The following is a 20,059-nucleotide window of genomic DNA, read 5'->3' as shown; positions in this document are numbered from 1 at the left end:
CCTCTCTGAACAACTGGCCACTTTGGACAATCAAAGAAGTGCTGCTTGAAAAGTGTACTTGAGATCTCAGAGCATCAGGTGTTTTTTTGTGAAATGGAAAACGTCCAAGGCGATTACATAAATACGGTGCACAGCTTAAAACAGACATTTACTTTCCACATCAAAAATAACTTGAGCCTTTGTATTTGTGGGCTTTTACCTTTTCCACAGGTAAAATAGTGCTTTCTATTAATACACAGCCTACGCAGACAACACAAAGACACATGGATTTAAACCATGTTGAATAACAAAAGCATTCTAGTGTTATACAATAGCGACCTGATTTGTGAATCATTTGAAGAAATTTTTTATATTTATATTTCTGTAGGCCTGAATTGTCAGTCATATGTTGTTGTGTCACTGTAGCACAGCCACCAGCCTATAACTGGGGCTGTAGCTCTGCTCAGTAACTACTGCAAGAATGCTACAATTCTCTACTACCTGGATGTAAACAAGCACAGATGTTAGATGGTGCAAGGCTGGTGCTAGCTCGGCTAACTTTAGCTACTCTTAGCTGACCAACTGGAAATCCCATGTTTAGCCATATTAAAGCTCTGATGAGGAATTTTTAAATGCACTGGATTTGGCGCCCTTTGTGGAAAAAGTGTTTTTTCAAGTCTGTCATTAGGGATGCACAATATCGGATTTTTGCCGATATCCGATATGCCGATATATCAAAACCCCTTTTGGCCGATACCGATACCGATAATCACAAGTTTGTTTGTTTTTTTCACTGTAAAGAAAGCTAAGTCTATCCTGTACTGGAATTTATATGTTACTCTTCTTGTGACGGTCTTATTTGTTTAAGAAACACACATAAAACAAGACAAAAAACATTTGATTTTACCATGAATAAGAAATGTATTATTATTTCAAACTCAAGACATTCAGTATTGAAATACAGAAAAATAATTTCTTTAGATCACATGAACTTTAAATGTACAATGCATTTTTAAACAAGTTGCATTTGATTATTTTAGAGCTACTGTAACAACCTGGTGACAGACACAGAGCTCTGCAGTGCAAATAAATGAAGTGCTACATTTTATTTAAGGAGCTTATTTTTCAGATGGTAAATAATAATAATCCTAACTGAATAGCACCTTATCGGCTGTGCACATCAGCAGAAATTTTCATATCTGCTGATACCCATTAACATGTTTTTAAGCTTTTATCAGCCGATACCGATATTGTGCCGATAATATCGTGCATCCCTATATGTCATGCATTGTATGTTTAAGTCACGTTATTTGTTTGTGAAAAATCTTACCCTACTTTCTGATGTCAGTCTAATGTTTCACTCATTGGGAATCTTTCATGGAAACAATAATTAAAGCCCAGAAATAATCACGCTTGTGATCATTAATAAAGATCAGTGTTAATTTAAGTTTGATTAGTTACTGGCTAAAATTCCTCACTGGAGCTTAAGGGACTCAATTTTCAGTGTTTGACTAGTCTGTGAGTTAAAATTTGAACTTCTGATTAATCGACTTTGTAATTAGTCACTTGGAAACATCTCTGTTAATAACACGATGAAACTATCATTGATGTTATTGAGACCAAGTGTAAAATGATTCATAATTCAGAGTGAGAATCAGATCATTTGTTTTATTTTTAAGACGGTCAGTGGGACAGGTAGTGAATGCATCCACTCACATATACACGTACAAACACTGACACATAAATGGACACACATGAGCACACACGTTAGCGGCAGTGCATTAGCATAATGATCTTGTACTTTTGAATTACCGTTAAATGTTGTCCTTTACTTCACCTGCCTGGCAAATTCTAATACAACATCCACAGGTTCCTTTGTCTTTCTTTGAAATGGTATAATTACAGAGCGCTCCATTAGTGGAATGTTTTCAGATCGCCTCAGGGCTCGAGCTCAGATTCCCCTAATCAGCCACCAACAAATACAGCCTTTGTTAGGACTATTGTGATTGTCAATTCATAGCTCTGAATGAACCTCTATGGTGAATTTGAGATGATGGTAATAAAGGGAAATGATCTTTTTGAGTCTGGCGTGTATCCAATTTTCATCTGGTGTACGTTATAGATTTTACACCAGTATGAGCTAAAACGCATTTGACGTGATGCTATGGTGTTATGCTACTCCACGGTGTTTAATTTCTGGTTCAGTGATCATCAATGAAACAGAAGATGCTGACCTTTTTGGGAACTATTAATCTGGTAGCCTGGGTCCGTTTTTTAAGCAAACAAGAGTGGGCCTCCACTCTGTCCATCCAATTTCCCAGTGCGTAAATTGGACCGCCGCTTGCACAGTTCTCTATTCATTACTGTGCTGCTGAAAGGAAACACAGAGGTGGCAGAGCCGTTTTCTTTTTCCCCCCTTTTTCTGTGTGTATGTGTGTGTGTGTGTGTGTGTGTGTGTGTGTGTGTATGTGTGTGTGTGAGAGAGAGAGTCGGAGAGATGGAGAGAGAAAATGCCTTCCAGGAGGATTCCCAAGCATAAAGAGCTGGACTTTCCTTCCTCTCTTTTTGGTTCGGGGGAGGGGAAGGTGGGAGGGTTGAGGGAAGAGCGAAGTGAAAGCTGTCGTAATTGAAATGTGGCCTAATCAGACTCATTACCATTTTTACCAATTTGCACCACCAAAGATGCCTATTAGGTAACTGTGTTTAATAAGCCGCTCTTTAGAAAACTAACTGTAATGAGCTCTTTAAAGTCAGACTTGAGCGTGATTATGTGCTGGAAGTGTTTTGCCGAGCCAAAGCAGACTGGTACATTTAGTCATGTACAATGTCATAATTAAACTGCACAAACTCTGCACTTCACTCTGCACAATAGTCCCGGCTGAGGCTGTAGACATGCTGAAAAGTATTTATAATTACTGATCATTACAACCCTGGGATTTTCATCACAGGACGTAAACATAATTATGAGAGCTTTTGCTTTTATTCTGCACACACAGGCCACTCCACTTGACAAGCGTGCAAATATTGCAGACAGACAGTAATTATGTTTATAAATAAAAACAAGCTCACATTCATATTCAAATTCAGTGGAGTTATTCTAAGAGTAGGAGGGGCGAAAGATTCGAACATATTGTGAAATGGTAATCGGTCTGGCTACAGAGCTCCATTCATCTCACATATCAAGTTAGGACTATTTAAACTCAATTTAGAGCTCCATGTGGCAGTAATTCCAATCTTTAGACGGCAGGGTGCCATTTAACCCCTCAGTCACTGTCTTTTCCAGGGCTGCTGCCCATACATTTCAGTCCGACCACCCACGGAAGCAAGTTATTACACGCCTCCACGCTGTCTAAAAACACAGATCATGACTGATTCTACAGTAATCTGAGCGTAATAGGTGAAAAATGCAAGCTACAAGCAGCCACTCAGATTATACTGCCTACCTGCCAGTCAGGCTTTGACTGACTCCTACATCTACTGTACATCTGTCTTCAACAAATGACACACAGAAAACAATTTCAAGTGACAAAACACAAAACATCAATCAACCAATAAAGAAATATTGATAAACAATGAATTTAGTTGTATTCGTTTTATAAGACATAAGATCAATATTTTATTTCATTCATAAATATTTGATTTCATATTTCATAGTCATTTCTTTATGACTAGGTTTTTGGATTAGTTCCTCACAAGACAATAAATCTGCATACTGGTTATCCATCCCTAATTATTAAGTCGAATGTTTGTTTTTATGTAGACTCAAAGTAAGAAAGTACGCCTCAAGACTGCTGCAAACTCCATTATGTGTCGTGAGCTCATGCTATCCACCGGATCCAACAGTAAAACCTGCAGCTGAAAACATCACCCCATGACCAGCTTCTCGCTTGCAAACTCTGCGAACTACACGTCTAAAAACACACAGACAAAAATTTAAAAAACTGAAACATTTTAAAGTAGAGCTCCAATTTAAACTTAGAAAACCTCCGGTGGCGAGCATCAGGGGTGGGGGAAAAAAATCGAAAATTGATATATCAGGATTTTTTGTTTGACAACATCAAAATCAGGATTGTTTGTCCAAAAAAACTTTTTTTTAAGTCATATTCTTCATTTCAGTTTTTCTTTTGAAACTGGCTTGAAAAAAAGTTACCACTTTTCTCCAGCAGAGGGCGAAATGTTTCTCTCTGACTCACGTAATGTGAGTTTTTTGGGAAAAAATGTCTCCTGACATAGCCTTCAGACATCATCGTTTAACTTCTTCCCATGGTCAGGTGTCAAAAAAGCAAACTAAATCATGAAAATCGTAAATATCAAAGAATCGCAATTCAAATCGAACTTGCACCCAAAAAATCGTAACAAAATTGAAACGTGAGGAAAGCAAATTGTCCCAGTCCTTATAACCATGATTAAACAAACACAATAATTTCATAGTGTGGAAACCAGGCTTGCATTCATGCTAAGTGGTAAAGTCAATTTGCTATTTAACACTCTCCATCTACTGCATCCTTTCAATGACCATTAACAACAACACTGTTACAGCTGAGTGACAGTAACGGGAAAATAAGAACGGTAGAAAACTTTATCTTTGTTACACTTACTGTATTTGTTGACAACATAAAAGATATACACCTCAACACTCAGGGTGGCAATGACAGAAAAATACACAATGCAAAAAATACAATACCTGCACTGTTTTCTATTCATCAGTATTTTACACCCTTTTTGTTAAGAGCACAGTCATTCACAGGATTATTGTTATTAACAGCTTTTGTCAACACTTTCTTTACCATTTAGACAACATAACTTCTGCGCAGAGGCAGTTTCTGGTCTTTCTCATATTTCTGTGTGATGTAGTAAAATTTAGAGGTTGAGGGATCTCTGAGCTGTCATTCCTCTGTCTCACTGATGCTAATTAAACCAGGACTCTTCAGGCCAAGAGGCCCCCAAGGCTACGTCTTCCATTACTACCATAAGTACAGCTAAATCCACACACATGCTTAACTAACAGCTCTCCAAACACAAGGAGAACTTGTACACTGAATAAAAGTAAGACAATTACAGGAGACAGGCTTCAGAGTGTTCTGTAGTGCATAATACTGATGAATACTCAAATGGCTTGTTAGTTAAAAGAATAAAAGTCGTTGAATTGTGGAGCACTTGGTGAAACTTGTACAGTAGAGGCAGTGCTTTTTTTTTTTTTTTACGAGTCTCTGTGAACTTGAGGCTGCTCGGCCTCTCAGGGGATCACTTACACACTTCAAAAGAGAAGAGAGGCCGATTGTGACCTTGCTACATGAAGGCTCATTGACCAAAAGCTACTTGCTAACATCTTCATTCCCCAAAGTCCTGTTACCCCAAGGAAGATGATCAAAGAGGAACAAAAAAACACCAAATTTTGGCAATTGTCTGGATTTCGGCTCCTTCTCCAAGGAGCCAGTCGCTGGGGTTCACAAACCAAGAGGCCAAAGCCCTGCTAAAAATTAAAAGATCATCTTGTTCACCGGTCCGATTCACAACCCTGATTACTTCACGCGTGCAGCTATTGGACTTTACAGGCGTGTTAACCTGGTTAACACTGGAAGGAAACAGCACCATAAAAAAAGAAGTCATTTTCATTCTCTTCAGACTGGAGTCAGAATGAAAACCTTTTCCTTTCTTTCCCAACACTAAACTGCCAGTGGCATGTCTTCAACCTTTAATGCAGAGACTGCCGCTCTGTAAGAGCCTATCTGTAACAAAGAACCCTTGACTTTACAATGCATCATGGGTACGCAGCCATATACAACAGAAATACCTTTCCTTTTTGGTGGATGCTTTGAACCAATTTGATGAAATTTGAGAATTTTGAACCCAAAAATAAATTCAGTAATGACAAAACCATCACACAGAACACAGCCCTGCTAACAGATCCTTTTACTTAATTTCCACTTGAAGAGAACTGAGCATGTTTTTCACATAAATTTAAGCAAACACAACCGAAGTGTTCAAAAAGCCTAAATCTGTTTAACACACAGATGTAAAGTATTGTTCTTTTTAATGTTTCCCACCCATTTAACTGATTAAAAGTTTAAATTGAACTGGAGTTGAAAATACCCCAGTGAACAAGGGAAAGAAATGTTTGCCTGTAACCACCACCAGCTTTTTCCATTGAAGCATTCTCTGCTATCGACTGCAAGTCTCAAAGAAGGTCACTTTCTCCAACACAGGCCAGGCAAAAGGTGAAATGAGACAACTGAAGCAATCTTAGGTCAATATGAAATAGAAATCTCTCAGCTATACTGTAATAAAGTTACTGAAGTGAAGTAGTGAAGCCATAAAGGGGAACTTTTACAAGGAAAGAGCTGTAGAGGAGATTGGTTCGCCCACTGGCAAACAATGGCTTCTGAGAGCTGAGGTGGCATGGTCAGTGCAGAGCTGTGGAGCTGCTGTGCAGCTGGATCTCTTTCCAGAAAGTTTGGTTCTCACAAGGGATTTATCACAACTTCTCTTTATGCAAGCAAACAAGAAATACTGAGAACATGAGGTGTTTGGTTAATGCTTGAATGACTTAACTCTTGGTGCAAATCAGAGCTTGAGATGTTTTGGTTTCTCCAGGTTTGAAAACCGAAACCCTCAAATGTATATGCTTCCTCCAGCATCCAGCAATAAATAATACAGAAACAACTGCCAGCAGACACCAGCTTATTCTGTTACATGAGACAATGTGCTGGAGAGGAGATCATCTGTTTACTGAAGCTGCTGCTTCCTTCTCTTTCTGACCTTGCCATGTACGATAAAAGGCAAAATAGAGCTGTATAAGCATTGTGCAAATCTTAAAAGCATTAAATAGATACATTCATTTTATTTCTTTACATATAAAAATAGCTGGATATTCTTTCTTTAAAGACAGTTTCAGTGTGTCAGATGTCCTCTCGGGTGGAAAGTTTTGATTTTAGCTCCTGAAAGAGCCCCATCAATATTCTGTTTTTGAGTTTTGAAGTTTTTTTTCTTTAATCTTGTTGAAGAATTATTCTGTTTATTCTATTTTGTAAAATTTTGAAACAAGTATCTAAAATGAACGCGCACAGAAGAACAATTAAGGGTTGTTGAAACAATGAAATTAAAACACACATCAGCTAGAGTGGAAATGTTTTGTGAGAAAAAATAAAATAAAATTTTTGTGAAAACGTCTTTAGAATAGGTGTCCACAGTAGTCATCACGACGAAGGGTCGAGCTGCCAAAATTGTGCTAAATGTGACGGAAGCTTTGGAATTTTCAAAATAAGAGTCCTCTTTCCAATTTAAGATAAGATAAAACTTTACTGTTTTGGGGAAATAATTTAAGAATGAGAGAAATAATGTAATGTAAATTAAAATCCTCGGTATCCTTTTCTTAATCTCGAGAGCAAAGAGTGTTTGAGGTTTAGTATGAACAATTTTCAAAGTCTAAATTTTCCAGACTTCCAGGCTTGAATTCATGAAGTAGCTCTGTCATCTCACTTCTTGTTGACTTATTTTCCAATCCAATCTTACCCGACATGAAAGTTTTCCCTTCATGTTATAACTTAGACTTTTATTTGTACATTCTGTGAGTACATTGTGCAGGAGAATACACCAGAAACAGGGGGAAACAGAGAAAAGCTGGTGGCCTTGACTGACAGAAGCTCTGAAATATGAGAATATTTACGATAATGAAGGAGGATGACTTAATGTGGGACCTTAACATTAAACATTTGGACCTTATCAGACCTATCTAAGAAATCTTTTTCTTAATTTCATGTCTGATTCTTGAAATTGCATTTTAAGCAGTGAACAGGCTTTGAACACTGCTCTTTATTCCTCTTGAATCAATTTCTCTGACACAAACACTTGCTCTATAAATTAAACAATGAAACAAAGAAGCTTCCTGTGGAACTTAAAAAACACCTTTAATTACTAATTTAATCTACAAAATTGTGGAGAAATGTATAAATATTTTTCTTTGGAGTAAATTGCTCGCACTGTCATGCAATCTGTCGGTGTGCATGTTGCAGCAGAGCAGCTCTGTAGTTGCATCAGCGGCGTGATTTGGAAAAGCAGCAGAGGTGTTCCAACGAGAGCTGTCAGTGTCCATAGAAAGTGTGTGAAGCAGGTGGATGAGAGAGTGTCAGCCTTCAAAGAGTTCACAGCTTTGATAGAAATGAGGCAAGAAATCAAGAAGCGATGAAAACTATTCCTTAATAGATCATGAAATGAAGGAAAGAAAAAAGGTTAATCTGTGGCACAAAGCAATTGTGAAAAATAAATGAGATAATTAATAGAAGTTGAGAGTGAGGCGATTCAAATAGTTCTGGGCTCCCTTTGTGGAATTAGACCCTTCCTGGTGCTCTACACCTGTCCCTGTGGTAAGTGAGAGGAGGTGGATTTTACAGCACAGAGCAGGAATCAGAATAAACAGCCTGGCGTACAGTAGTCGACCTCAATCTGCAGCTCTCTACGCACTTTAAAGTCATCATTGTTCTACATTCTGCTGCATTTGCATGTTCAGAGTTCAACCAATTAAAAGCTAATTAATTAGACACAATTCTATTAAGAAACAAATCCCACTCATCAATATACACAACCTGGGGTCGGCTAGTGCTCAAAATGTGACTAGAGAATGGAACAATAGCACTTTTGGAGCTCACTATAAACAGTTTGGCACAAATATGTTTGATGGAGCACGATCTCATCAGCGCTGATAGATTTCTGTTTCCCTGGATAGAAAGCAAAGACCAGGACGTGTCACTTGGACGCACAGGCTGCTCTGCACACGGCCAATACGAGGGGTAAAAGAGCCAGGTGTTCACTATCAACACTCCCAAACGCTCAAATAGAAGTGCACACACACTCAGGCACTGATCAAAAACTAATCAGATGTTTAATGCTATACTTTTTTTTTTTCACACAAAGCCACAGAAAATTCACTAAAGCTGAATGACTGAAAAGGAGAGGAGGTAAACCTGACTGTGTCTTTTTATATTTCAATACTGCAAAAGGAAGTGAAAAAAGATCCTCTGAAGATGCACAGTAATTGCGGTTTGTATAAACTGCACATTGAAAAAGTCCAAATTTGTTGCAATAAATCAGAAAAAAGGTAAAATCAATGATTTGTCACTCAGCACCAGCACATTTGACCTCCTAAATAATGATGGCCATGCTTTGGCACCAATTTTACGGCCTACATGCACTCTTTCATCAAAATAATGCATCTTTATTTCTTTGAAAAACCCTTTTGAAACGCTGTGTCATAGCAGCTGACTCAAACCTGTTAATCATCAGCTCAAATTCTTGTAACACCTCCGCACTTTGAAATCACTGCTCATGCACTCGCTCAGTGAAAGGGGGAACTTCCTTTTGTGTGTTTTTGCTATCTGGGGCTGGGACACGTGTACGGTTTGTTTGGTTCAGTTAAAGTATTGCTCTAGTCCGGCATCTTCCCTCTTCTCTCCTACATCGTTGTTCTGTCCCTAAATTTTGATGATAAAACAACAAAAATTCAGAAAAAGAGAAGAAGAAAATCCGTAACAATTGACCAAATTTGATCAATCTTTGATCTTGTTAAAAAATGAAGATCAGTAAGTTAAAAAAAGATGACCTTCAGTCAAATTTAACCAGCAACATATTCAGGGGTCTGCAACTTGTGGCTCTTTGACTCCTTTGCAGTGGCTCCTCGTAGCTTTAAAGAATTGTTACTGAAATAAAGAATTTTTGAATTAAATATAAAAAAATAAATAAAATGAAAAATTAAAGAAAATCATGCATTAACATTTTGTGGAACTAAATCTTCATCACATCTGTCAATAAAGCCTGCCACCACTCTACTTCACCTCCTACAACATCAACAGTCCACCAACTTTCCATGCACCTGTGGCTAACCTCAAGTTTTACAGCCCTGGTTAGAAAAATAAATCTACTAAAAGACAAATCAGGAAGAAAATACAGATTTGTGTAGACAGATTCAATTAACTGCCAACATGCCGGCTTAATATACGTGCTTGACATTAGCCGACATTAGCAAACAACAAAAAATGATTAATTGATCAATATTATCAATATATGTTATGATATTCAAGTGTGACTTTAAAAATTTTGACATTTTTGCAAATGTTTGATGTTTTTTTAATTTTTGCAAATTTTTACAATTTCAAACAACTTTTGAAAATTATGCAACTTTTTGCAATTTTAGCAAAAACATTTTTTTTTCAAATTTATTACAGATCAAAAACAAAGACGTCGCATGTCAAATTTCACAAATTAAAAAACTTCTTGCTTAAATAATTGTTCACTTCATTTGAACCATGTATAGAATTTTATTCACTCTTTAGTCTTTTTTGTGAAGATAAAGTAGACTATGCGGCTCCAGAATGACTTGTGGCTAAATGGCTCCAATGAAGGTAAAGTTTGCAGCCCCTGATATAGTTTGTTTTAAGTTGTAGCACGTTAGCGTTTATCTTTGACCGCTGGCCTCTAACTGACCCCTACAAGCTGCTGACTTGTTATCACAGTTCCAAATTCACTGGAGCAAATGAGTTAGAAATAATGAACAGTTTCTTTTTATTGTTTTTATAAACCACATTTTACAGCTTCTCCTCACTGCAACTTTTATTTGCAAAACAAACGCCTGATTTTACTGTTAAAAAAGATTTAAACTTCCAAAAGTTGTGTTGAGAGTACTCCAAAAAGTGCTTTGTGGTCTCTGTTTGTGATTCTTGGATGACATCTTAAAACCTAAATCGTGCTTGATTCTTCTCTCCGCTTGGGTTGAACGTCTATCGTCCATGTGCCAGCCCCCCGTCCGTTTCAATGAGCACTTTTAAGAGAGGAGCAGGCAAACAGCCTGCTGCTGGCTGGAATATGCAAAAAAGAGAAAACAAGCACTGCTGCGTTTATTTGTTGTGTTTATCCTCTCTTACAGGTTATGTGCACACTGTTTAATAAATCCGCCTCTGGCTTCAGCGAGGTCCCTTGATGAATTGCTCACAGCCTGACAGTGAGGAGTCTTAAGTATGCTGGTTTCACTTTGTTAAAGGCAGTTTGTACAGCCCCGCTCATTTGGGTATGCATGAAAAAAAAACAAAAACAAAACAGAACTCTATCCCACTGGGAGCATTCTGGGTTTCAAACATTTGGGGTCAACTGCATGAGCAGATTCCACATGTGCAGCCCGTGGCCACTGAGGTCTGGAATCTACCTCCCTCCTGGCTGGGTGACGTTGCATGTTCTATTTCCAGACCGAGGGTTGAAGTGAGGCTACAGGGAGTGTAACACTGACCCACATGACCTGTGGCCTAGAAAAGCTGCCTGAAGCTCTGCACACTAAAAAAAACCCTCCTCACTCCTTTGCTGCAGCCTCTTTCAAAGGGCAAATAAAACCTTTTCGCATAACATTTGTCTTTTCATGCCAAATGATTTGCATCCGTTTTATTCACGTCTTTGACTTGTTGTCAATGTATTCAGCAGCCTGATGCTCGCTCTCTGATGTCTCAAGTGGGAAGAGGGGAAAAAAAGAAAGTCTAAGAGGCAGAAACTGCTTTACTTTCAGGCTCGGTGTCTACAGGCCACATGTCTCCAGTCATCTGTCACTAGTGTACATACATACTATGACACTTCCTCTCTCTGTGGGAACCCGTTGTCACCACTTGGCCGCCAGCAGAGGCTGACTGGGTGCTAGATGGGTCTCCCCCAGGTACCTCTAGGGAGCCACATTAGGGCCTGAGCTGACAGACTGACAGGAACACGCAGACACACACCGAACCCACACACATCCAGTGCATCCCCTGGCCCAGGCCGCTCACTCCTCCTACAGTACACTCCGGCTCACTTCATGCTCCCAAGGCATGGCACACTTTGCATAAAGCAGTGACTTTGCTCTACATCATTTTTTTTTCTCTCTTTTTTTTTCTGATGCAAAATTATTTTTCACCCCTCTAGCCTCTACATGCTACATGGAAGTTTTGGAAAAATGAATAATGGAAACAACAGAGCTGGAGACTCATGGGATCCATTTAAAGATGTGGGAGAGGCAGAGCAGTCAGGGTTTGGACTGAAGGAACATCACGCTTCCACTAAATGAATCCACTATTGTTCTGTACAGTATAGAAACAGCTATAAACTCTGCACAGGCCTAATAATGCCAGAAATGACATCATGCTGGTACGTTTCCTTTAAATAAGGAGAGAAAATGACAATAAAAGTTCTCTTTTAGTTTTATTTCGCCCCAGGACACAAATGAACTGAGGGCAGAATGAGCTGGTGGCAACATTCAGCTGAGAACCACTATTTGTTTCAGATGTTTCCCCTAAGTGCACGAGGATTGTAGTTTTTCAAGCAAATTAAAAGCTTTTATTTGAAGCCTTTGACTTTATATCACATGACAGCGAAGAGTGGAGGGAAATACGGCAGGACAGGAAAGTGGGGTTGAAGAGCGCCAAAGGGCCGAGGGTTGAAGTTAAACCCAGGGCTGATGCCAGATAAATAGAATGATTTCACTCACAAAAGCAGGAGTTTAAACTATGTCGAGCTTTTCTCGGCAAAAAAAGAAAGAAAAACTCAGTTTGGTATTTCCACCTTGCCTCCCCAGATACTTAAAGTGGAAGTGAGCAAGCGCGCACAGGGCAGTCCACTGTTCCAGTTATTTTAGAGCATGCAAAGTCAACACGACTCCCCGAGGTGATTTCCTGATAATGAACACAAAAGCAGTGTCAGCCCTCATAAAGCTCTGCCATGATGCTGAACTCTTGAGCACTCATTCTTTTTTCCTTTTTTTTTTTTTTTGCACTCTTATTTTTTCTGATTTAAATTAATCTAATTCCACGTGGACTCTTAGAGGGACTGTCAAATAGGCCACCCGCCAGGCAGCGAGGCTTCGAGTGACTATTCACTTACACCATGCAAGTGAGACTCCAGCTGCTGGGAGAGGGGGGAAACAGAGCGCTGCTGTATGAATCTGAATGGTCGACACGTTTTTCATAAAGCAGAAATCACAGAGAATCGTTCTTTTGTGTTACATTTTTAAAAATTCTGCAAACAGCTCACAGGTTCACCTCGGCTCCAGCTGCCTCCATGAAACAAAAGCTTGTTTGTTGTGTATTCTGTTAACTAACGCAGCCACTTTAATCAGCCAGTCTCTATAACAACAACATAACACCCCTGGCTCTGGATCTCAGAATACACACTCACCCTGCCTCACTTCTGTGGTTGCGGCGCAGTGTCACTGCAGACACCCGCTGCGCCGCTGCAGCCTGACACCTTAAACCTCTATGGCAACACCCCTCCATCCCCTTCCTCTCCTTCCCCTCCTCTCATCTTCTTCCTCCCCCCTCCTCCTCCAGCTCTCTTCACTCTCCACACCATCAGGCATCAGACCTCGGCCCACCCTCTCCCGTCCCTGGCACTCAAGGCTCCCTCTGCCAGCACCTGGCACCTCGCCAAACTGTCAGCCACCCTGACTTCACGGAGGATGAATGAATGAATGAATTGCCACGTTGAATACCACCAAAACACTCACATCTTGTCTGATAGCGATTCAGCTAATCATCGCTAATATGAATTTAAGGCTGTTAGGATGGGATGTAACGTACGGGACAAAGACGAGTGAAAAGACAGACTTCCTTCCTGCTCTGAAACACACATTTCAATTCATGATTTATAACCCTTTAATATGGTAATAATCCGTGAAAATAAAACAGCTGACACACTTTAAAGTTCCATTCATAATTTTGCTCTTAGCTTCACATTTCATCTCATATTAAATTTGGACTCAGCCACATTTTTTTGTAGAATCAAAGCAGCTGCGATCACACTCTGTTGGTGTTATCGTAATGTCAGGGTCACGCTGATAGCTACAGGTCAGCTTTAAGACAAATTTAAGGATCTGAAACTCAGAAGAAGCCACACTTCAAACATCTTAAATCCACATCCAATGAGAGGTGGTTCAAAATCTTCCTCACTTTCAGTCGAGCCATGATGGCGGCTGTGATTGCCAGATTAGTCAGACACTGCACCAGAACACAAGACCCAGCAAACTATTGAGTTTCTCTTATCCCCTTGTGAAAGACTCTCACACAATATGAAACGCCCCAACAGCATGATATATATTTATATATATATATAAAAATATATATATAAAGAAACACCTTGGAAGGAGGAGAGGAAAAAACACCTCTTCACCAAGGTTGTTCAATGATAAGCAGCAGAGCTCAGGCACACAATGACGCCTCAAAGTGTCTGTATTTTTAAAAGTAGTGGGACTGTAGGATTTGTTTGTCTGAGCCTTTAAGGGCTGATTATTCACCGCATGAAAGTAAAAGAAATTATTTTCCTGAAGACTGAATTTTATAATGTGTTAATGTTCATAAATGTTCAAAAAGCTGATTTTTTAATACTCCTTCAATTAGTTGATCTCAAAGCAGCAAACAAATACGCCCAAAGTACGACACCATATATGACTGCACAGAGATGGAGATGGCAACATAAACAAGAAATGTGGACGAAAATATTTGGCGACCAATAAACGTCAATTTACAGCCCGGCATCAATCCAAGCGCTGTCTCCTTTCTGAAACTAAAGATAGAAACATTTCTAAATCTTTTTGCCCACTTAAAAAAAATCCAGACTTTAGCATGTCTAATTAAAATGTAAACAGTGTAATGAGGACATCAGTGATTTAGGCAGACGTCTCTCTCCGGCTGCCACTGGGGGTATGATAATTACCGAGGCAAATCTATGAATGCACATGAATCTCCTACAAGTCCAGATTAAAAGCCTTAGTACTAAACCTAGTTTAGTACACCTGGGGATTGTCTATTCTAGCCAATCCCCAGCAGGCTCTGCACTGCCTTCGTCTCCTTATGAGTGCAGAGACACCTCAGATGAAACAAAGCCTGTTTCAGTGTGTTGAGAAGGAGGAGGACGAGGAGTGTGAGGCAGTAAACGCAACACTGTGTAAATGATATGCTTTGGCCTGGATAAACCTGCCATGAAAACATGACTTATGAACATGTTTCTGTTATAATCAGTCATTTAGTGAACCCTATAAGCTCTATAAGCCCCTTGTGCATTATGGTATGGCTCATTATAAGATTAGAGGATGTATATGTGGATGTGTTTCTTAAAGAAGGGCAAAGAAAGTGAACAAGGCGTTTTGTCTTAATGTCATTCTGCAAATGTAAAGCATGCACAGAGAGACATAGATCTGTGCACATGCAAACAAAGCATGCACACTCATTCAACAACATGCACACACAATTCCTCAAAAGCAGTGTAAATGTTAAAATGTTTGCTGCAGTACAACTGGAGAGATATAAGCTAATTATGCTCATGGTTCCTCACATGTAATCTGTAGTTGTTTTATTTTTCTAAAAGAAGCAGTGTGTGTGTGTGTGTGTGTGTGTTTTGTTTGGTTTAGAGGGAGAAATAACACTTCAGGCCTGTACCTAGCAGACATGTGAAGGGTAAGTACAAGCAGCCAGTGGTAGGCACATGCATTTTAGAAAATGTCTATGCCATATGCTGTCACTCAGAGGAAAAGAAGAAGAAAAAAAAACAAGTCTGAGCAGACAGTCGCTGTGTCTAAATGAGATGGTAGGAGGAGGAGGAGGAGGTGGAGGAGGAGGAGGAGGGGGAGAAAAAGGGAGGATGTCAAGGATTCATGGTCCTTCATCTTTGCAGTAGAGCAAACACGTCCCTCAGTATAGCAACAGACAGCTGCCTCCACTTTCTAATGCAGTCCAACTTAGATCAGTGCAGGAATTGTCAGTGCAGAGAGAGAAACACACGAAGATAACATAGCAGGCTGCCATGAGGGAAACGACAGAGATGTGAATACAAGACGAACAGACAGGGAGAGCAAAGGAAGGAAAGGAAAGGAGGGAAGGAGGAAGGGGGGAGAGTGGAATACTTGTCGATTTTTTTTTCTTGTCCCTTCTGCTAATGTCTTTTCCCTCCATTGGGGACTCCCTCGCTTTTTAGATGACGAATAAAAGACACCACTTAACATATTTGCTCAAAGATGACAATCCTGCACTGATCTAATACAACACAGTCAAAAGGAGCTGAGTGGGATTTTCTTGTAGTTCCAGACCAATTGATCCATCAGAAAAGATGGGTGTTACAGACACATCTCAGGGGGTATTTACACAGAGCCTGCACTTGATTCTCAGGAAGATGACTTTAATTGTCATCATTAGTCCATGTATTATAAAGTTCCAGGCCTGTCAGAGGAACAATTTTCTTACAGTGATGGTGCAAGTCACTCAGTCAATTCCAGGCATCATCTTTAATGGTGTTTCAAATGACAGATTATGGACGGATCATTTGGAGCAGCTTCTTTTTGCTTCATGCATAATTAAAGTCAGGAGAAATTAATAAAACATGGGCGCAAAAGATGTGTTTTTGTTTGCATTTGTGCAAATTTTGAAAATGAAACTTGACAAATCAGGTGAACTTACAAAATAGTCATAAGCGAGGAAAACATGAAGAAACATTTTGCAGAAATCTGACTTTGTTAATATTAAAAAATACTGCACAAAAATAAATTTAAAAGAAGATCTTTGAATTTTTTTAGTAAATTTATTTTAACTACAAAACAAAACGGTGTATTGACAGCGTCGCAGATAAGAAGCCTCGTCTATCGCTACGATCTGCAAACAACTCCTCTCCCAGTATAAAACAACTAAATATAACAACCATATTTATACGCCCTTGCGCCGCTTTGAAAAATAGTGGGTGCAATCACTTATTTCTCCTCCACACAACTTCTTACTATTATTTACAGTCACTATTAAAAGTGTGAACATGTATGACACCTCAGTAAAGAGGGGTGATGACAACAGGAGGGGTCAGCATCTGTCGTCAAATTCGGCGCAGAGATTTCGTGTCAGCGCGACAGCTCAGATAGCTATCATAAGTGGTCTCCTTTCAGAAATAAACAGAGCTGTCAGCTGCTTTTCCATGCACAGCGGAAGGTGTGTGGGGTTAAATAAGGACCTGTGAGAATAGCCTCACACGCTGTAGGAGAGCACACATGCAGCTCTTGCATGACTTTCTTGGTAATTAGGATATTTAGGGTAAAAGATCTGAAGAGAACAATTTGAGTTATGCACAGATTGTTTTTTTGTAATGCAGGAGTTTTATGCTTTTGCACAGTCTTCAAATTTAGTTTTTACATTTTTAAGGAGTTTTCAAAAGTTTTTCCAATCTGTCAGATTGCAAAAGCATAAATCTGCAGGTATAACTAAGTATTTGCAATATTACTTACATCCAAATCCGAGCAGCTTAAATCTTTTTTTTTTTTCTGATAAACGTACCCACACACATTAATATGAGGAGGACTAAATATGAGACATAAAAGTCTGAGTAACACATTTAAAACCCACTTTACAAAAACACATTACAACCAAACACTCCAACATAATGAACGTGACTCTAATGTACATTTTTTTCCTCCTCCACTGAGTGACGGATGCTGCGATGCTGTTATTTTTTTTGAAGAGGAGTGAAAACATACTTCAGCTCACTGCTGATGATGGTTAATTTCCTCTCCAAGCAAAACATGCAAATGAAATGTGTGGACACAATTAAGTAAATTGTGCAGTGCAGGCTGGGAGAGGTTTACTGAGGGCAGCGTGTTTGAGGAAAGAGAGACATAACTTGTTACTTTCTCCTGACTTTTCCTTCTGTTGCTCAGGTACATGTACTGTGTCTGTGTGTGTGAACAGAGATTTGTAGCTACTCCTGACGCTGCCTTTACACTCGTGTGGAGGATATGAGATGTAATGTCACTGCTGAGTTGTTGCACAGTGCAGCAACTAAATAAAAAAGCAGAAAAAATCCATGAATGAAGCGTAAGAAGGAGCCAATTGCAAGATTTACTCAAGTCTAATTTTCAAAAAAAAGTTGCATCTTTGAATGAAAAATTTCTTCATCCATAGTGTAAATTTCTTCTACTATACTTTCTGTATAGTATTTAATGTATTGACAATTAGTGATTTGACAAGCCTTGAAATTAAATGTAATGTTTTTGAATAAGCTGCTATTAAATTTAAATTGAAGTGATACTCATTTTTAACAGAGATTATCAGAGATTTGGTGCTGAAATATAAAACATAAATGTCTAAGTAGTGACTTTTTAAAACTGTAAATATATTCAAATCTGCAAAATGCTTTCAGATTGAATATTGAATTTTAATAAAAACATAATAACAGACTATATTTTCACAAAAAAAAGCATGCAACCTTTGTTTTCAAATAGCATTCAGTGTCTAAAAGAAATATTATAATATTGTAGGGGGTATATTTATATTTCTCATGTATTGACGAAGTTTATAGAGTAGTGCATGCAAAAATATCAAAGCACTGCAATAAGATAGAAAAACTTTAAATAAAGAATGTACTTCATAAGAATCAAAGCAAATTCAAAGTGTATTAATGCTCCAACCTTCACAGGCGTTTCAAACTGACTGATAATACCACGTGTGTGTTATTTATCATAAATTGTGGCCTCATCTTTGCAGTATGACCCTGTATTATTATTATTATTATTATTATAACCCAATTACTTCAACATTTGATGAGCCAAACATGCACAGCACACACACACATACACACACACAAATGGCATACAGCAATACAGCCTCATTAAAAAAATGAAAAATGATAATAATATTTGTGATAATTGCAAAATGGACATACCATAAATACTGGTGCTAGAGATCATGTCTTCAAGCCTAAAAACAAGAGGAGAGGGGGGAAAGAAGGCAGAATCGGAATTTTCACGAGGCGGAATTCCAAAGGTTGCTTCTCATTACAGGCACTTTTTCCCTCAGCTATCGGATTTCACAAGTTTAAAAAACGCACGCTCTCCTGTTCTGTCCTCGGCTGGTCATTCGGGACGTTTAAATAAGGACAAACATGCAGCTTACAATTCTGGAAGGAAAAAAAAAAAGAAGGGATAGAAAAATAGCCGTGGATGGAGACGCGAGATCTAGAGACACACATTCACGGCTGCAGCCTGTCACTTCTTGCGCGAGTTGGAACAAGAGGATAGGAAGCATGTGAGAGAGACTGTGGATGGCATAAAACACACATTCTTCACGCCGCCTATTAGAGGAAGAGGCTAAAGCAGCGTGATGCCCCCCCTCCTTCACACCCTCCCTTTACTTTTAAAATAGATTACTTGCCAGCAGTTGTCCCACTAAGAGCGCAATGACAAGCCATCTATTAGCCTCCCGCCTGCGGATATCGCGGCAAGTTTTATTCAGACTCACATGCAAAAACTTCACGTTGCTACAAAGTTAATAGAGAGGCTGGTTCCAGACCTGTATGCAAACATCTCCTCGAACTTGGAAGCGTTAATTTGTTCTCCCTTAAAGCGATGACAAGTATTTTAGGCTGTGAAATGCGGAATAACTGACCACAGACTGCGCTGCAGCTCCGTGACGCGCGACACAGCCTCTCTCTCCGCGTGCGTAACGTTACAGCCCTGCTCTGTTCCTCTTTCTAATTGTCAACATCACTGATAGACAGAATAATAAGACTTACCTGTGGAGGTGACAGGGCAGCGTCACGGCTTATAGCACCATCGATCCGGTAAAAGTGTGCGCGTGAAGGGCTGGTACGAGCGGCTGAAAGGTTAAGCGTGGCTGCTCGCGATTTGAAACCATTCCAAGTTAGTGAGGGGAAGACTGACCACAGCCTCTGCCATGTTGGAATTCCAAACCCTGGACAGCTGCTCCACTGACTGAAGGCAGCAGCACGCGCCACACTGCGCATGCTCTCTGCAGCGCGAGCCAAATTCAAAGAGAATCAGCCCTAATGAGCAGGGGTTCACGAGTAGCCTATCATGACAACGTAATTCCGTAGTTTATGTGATTTATTAACAGTTTAATTGTAGCCTACTGTCTGCACGCACCGCTGAACTTATTCTTTGCTGAGCCTGTCTGCTCCGTTCAGAGCCCATTAGGACACGTTCTCCTTTATGCTATATTCCCTTTGTTTTCAGCCCCAAACATGATGTGATATCTCCACAGTTTGTACGACTCCAACCTTGTAAAACATGGCTTCTGCTGGGTGGATCTGACTT

At 39.4% G+C, this 20,059-nt stretch overlaps 2 protein-coding genes across 3 annotated transcripts in view; one reads left to right on the top strand and one right to left on the bottom strand.

Moving 5' to 3' along the window:
- The window catches only part of fign (fidgetin), a 28,559-nt gene extending 8,869 nt beyond the window's left edge, over positions 1 to 19,690 (bottom strand). The window contains exons 1-2 of one of the 2 annotated variants that reach the window (XM_074695403.1): positions 19,519 to 19,690; positions 18,670 to 18,704 (exon numbers count right to left, since the gene is read on the bottom strand). In XM_074695403.1, coding sequence (XP_074551504.1) covers positions 18,670 to 18,694 — 25 coding nt within the window. In that variant the 5' untranslated portion in view covers positions 18,695 to 18,704; positions 19,519 to 19,690. Of the gene's footprint in view, positions 1 to 18,669; positions 18,705 to 19,295; positions 19,406 to 19,518 lie in introns of those variants that run through there. The other variant, XM_074695402.1, reaches the window with a different exon arrangement.
- The window catches only part of scn1laa (sodium channel, voltage-gated, type I-like, alpha), a 215,081-nt gene that overhangs the window by 49,911 nt on the left and 145,111 nt on the right, over positions 1 to 20,059 (top strand). The window lies entirely within an intron of this gene.

This window comes from Halichoeres trimaculatus, unplaced genomic scaffold (genome assembly GCF_033239565.1).
Source record: "Halichoeres trimaculatus isolate MK-OKI-2021-1 unplaced genomic scaffold, fHalTri1.1 fHalTri1_scaffold_19, whole genome shotgun sequence".
Lineage (NCBI taxonomy): Eukaryota > Metazoa > Chordata > Actinopteri > Labriformes > Labridae > Halichoeres > Halichoeres trimaculatus.
The sequence above is the reverse complement of the archived record's forward strand: the minus strand, read 5'-3'. Positions and strand labels throughout refer to the sequence as shown.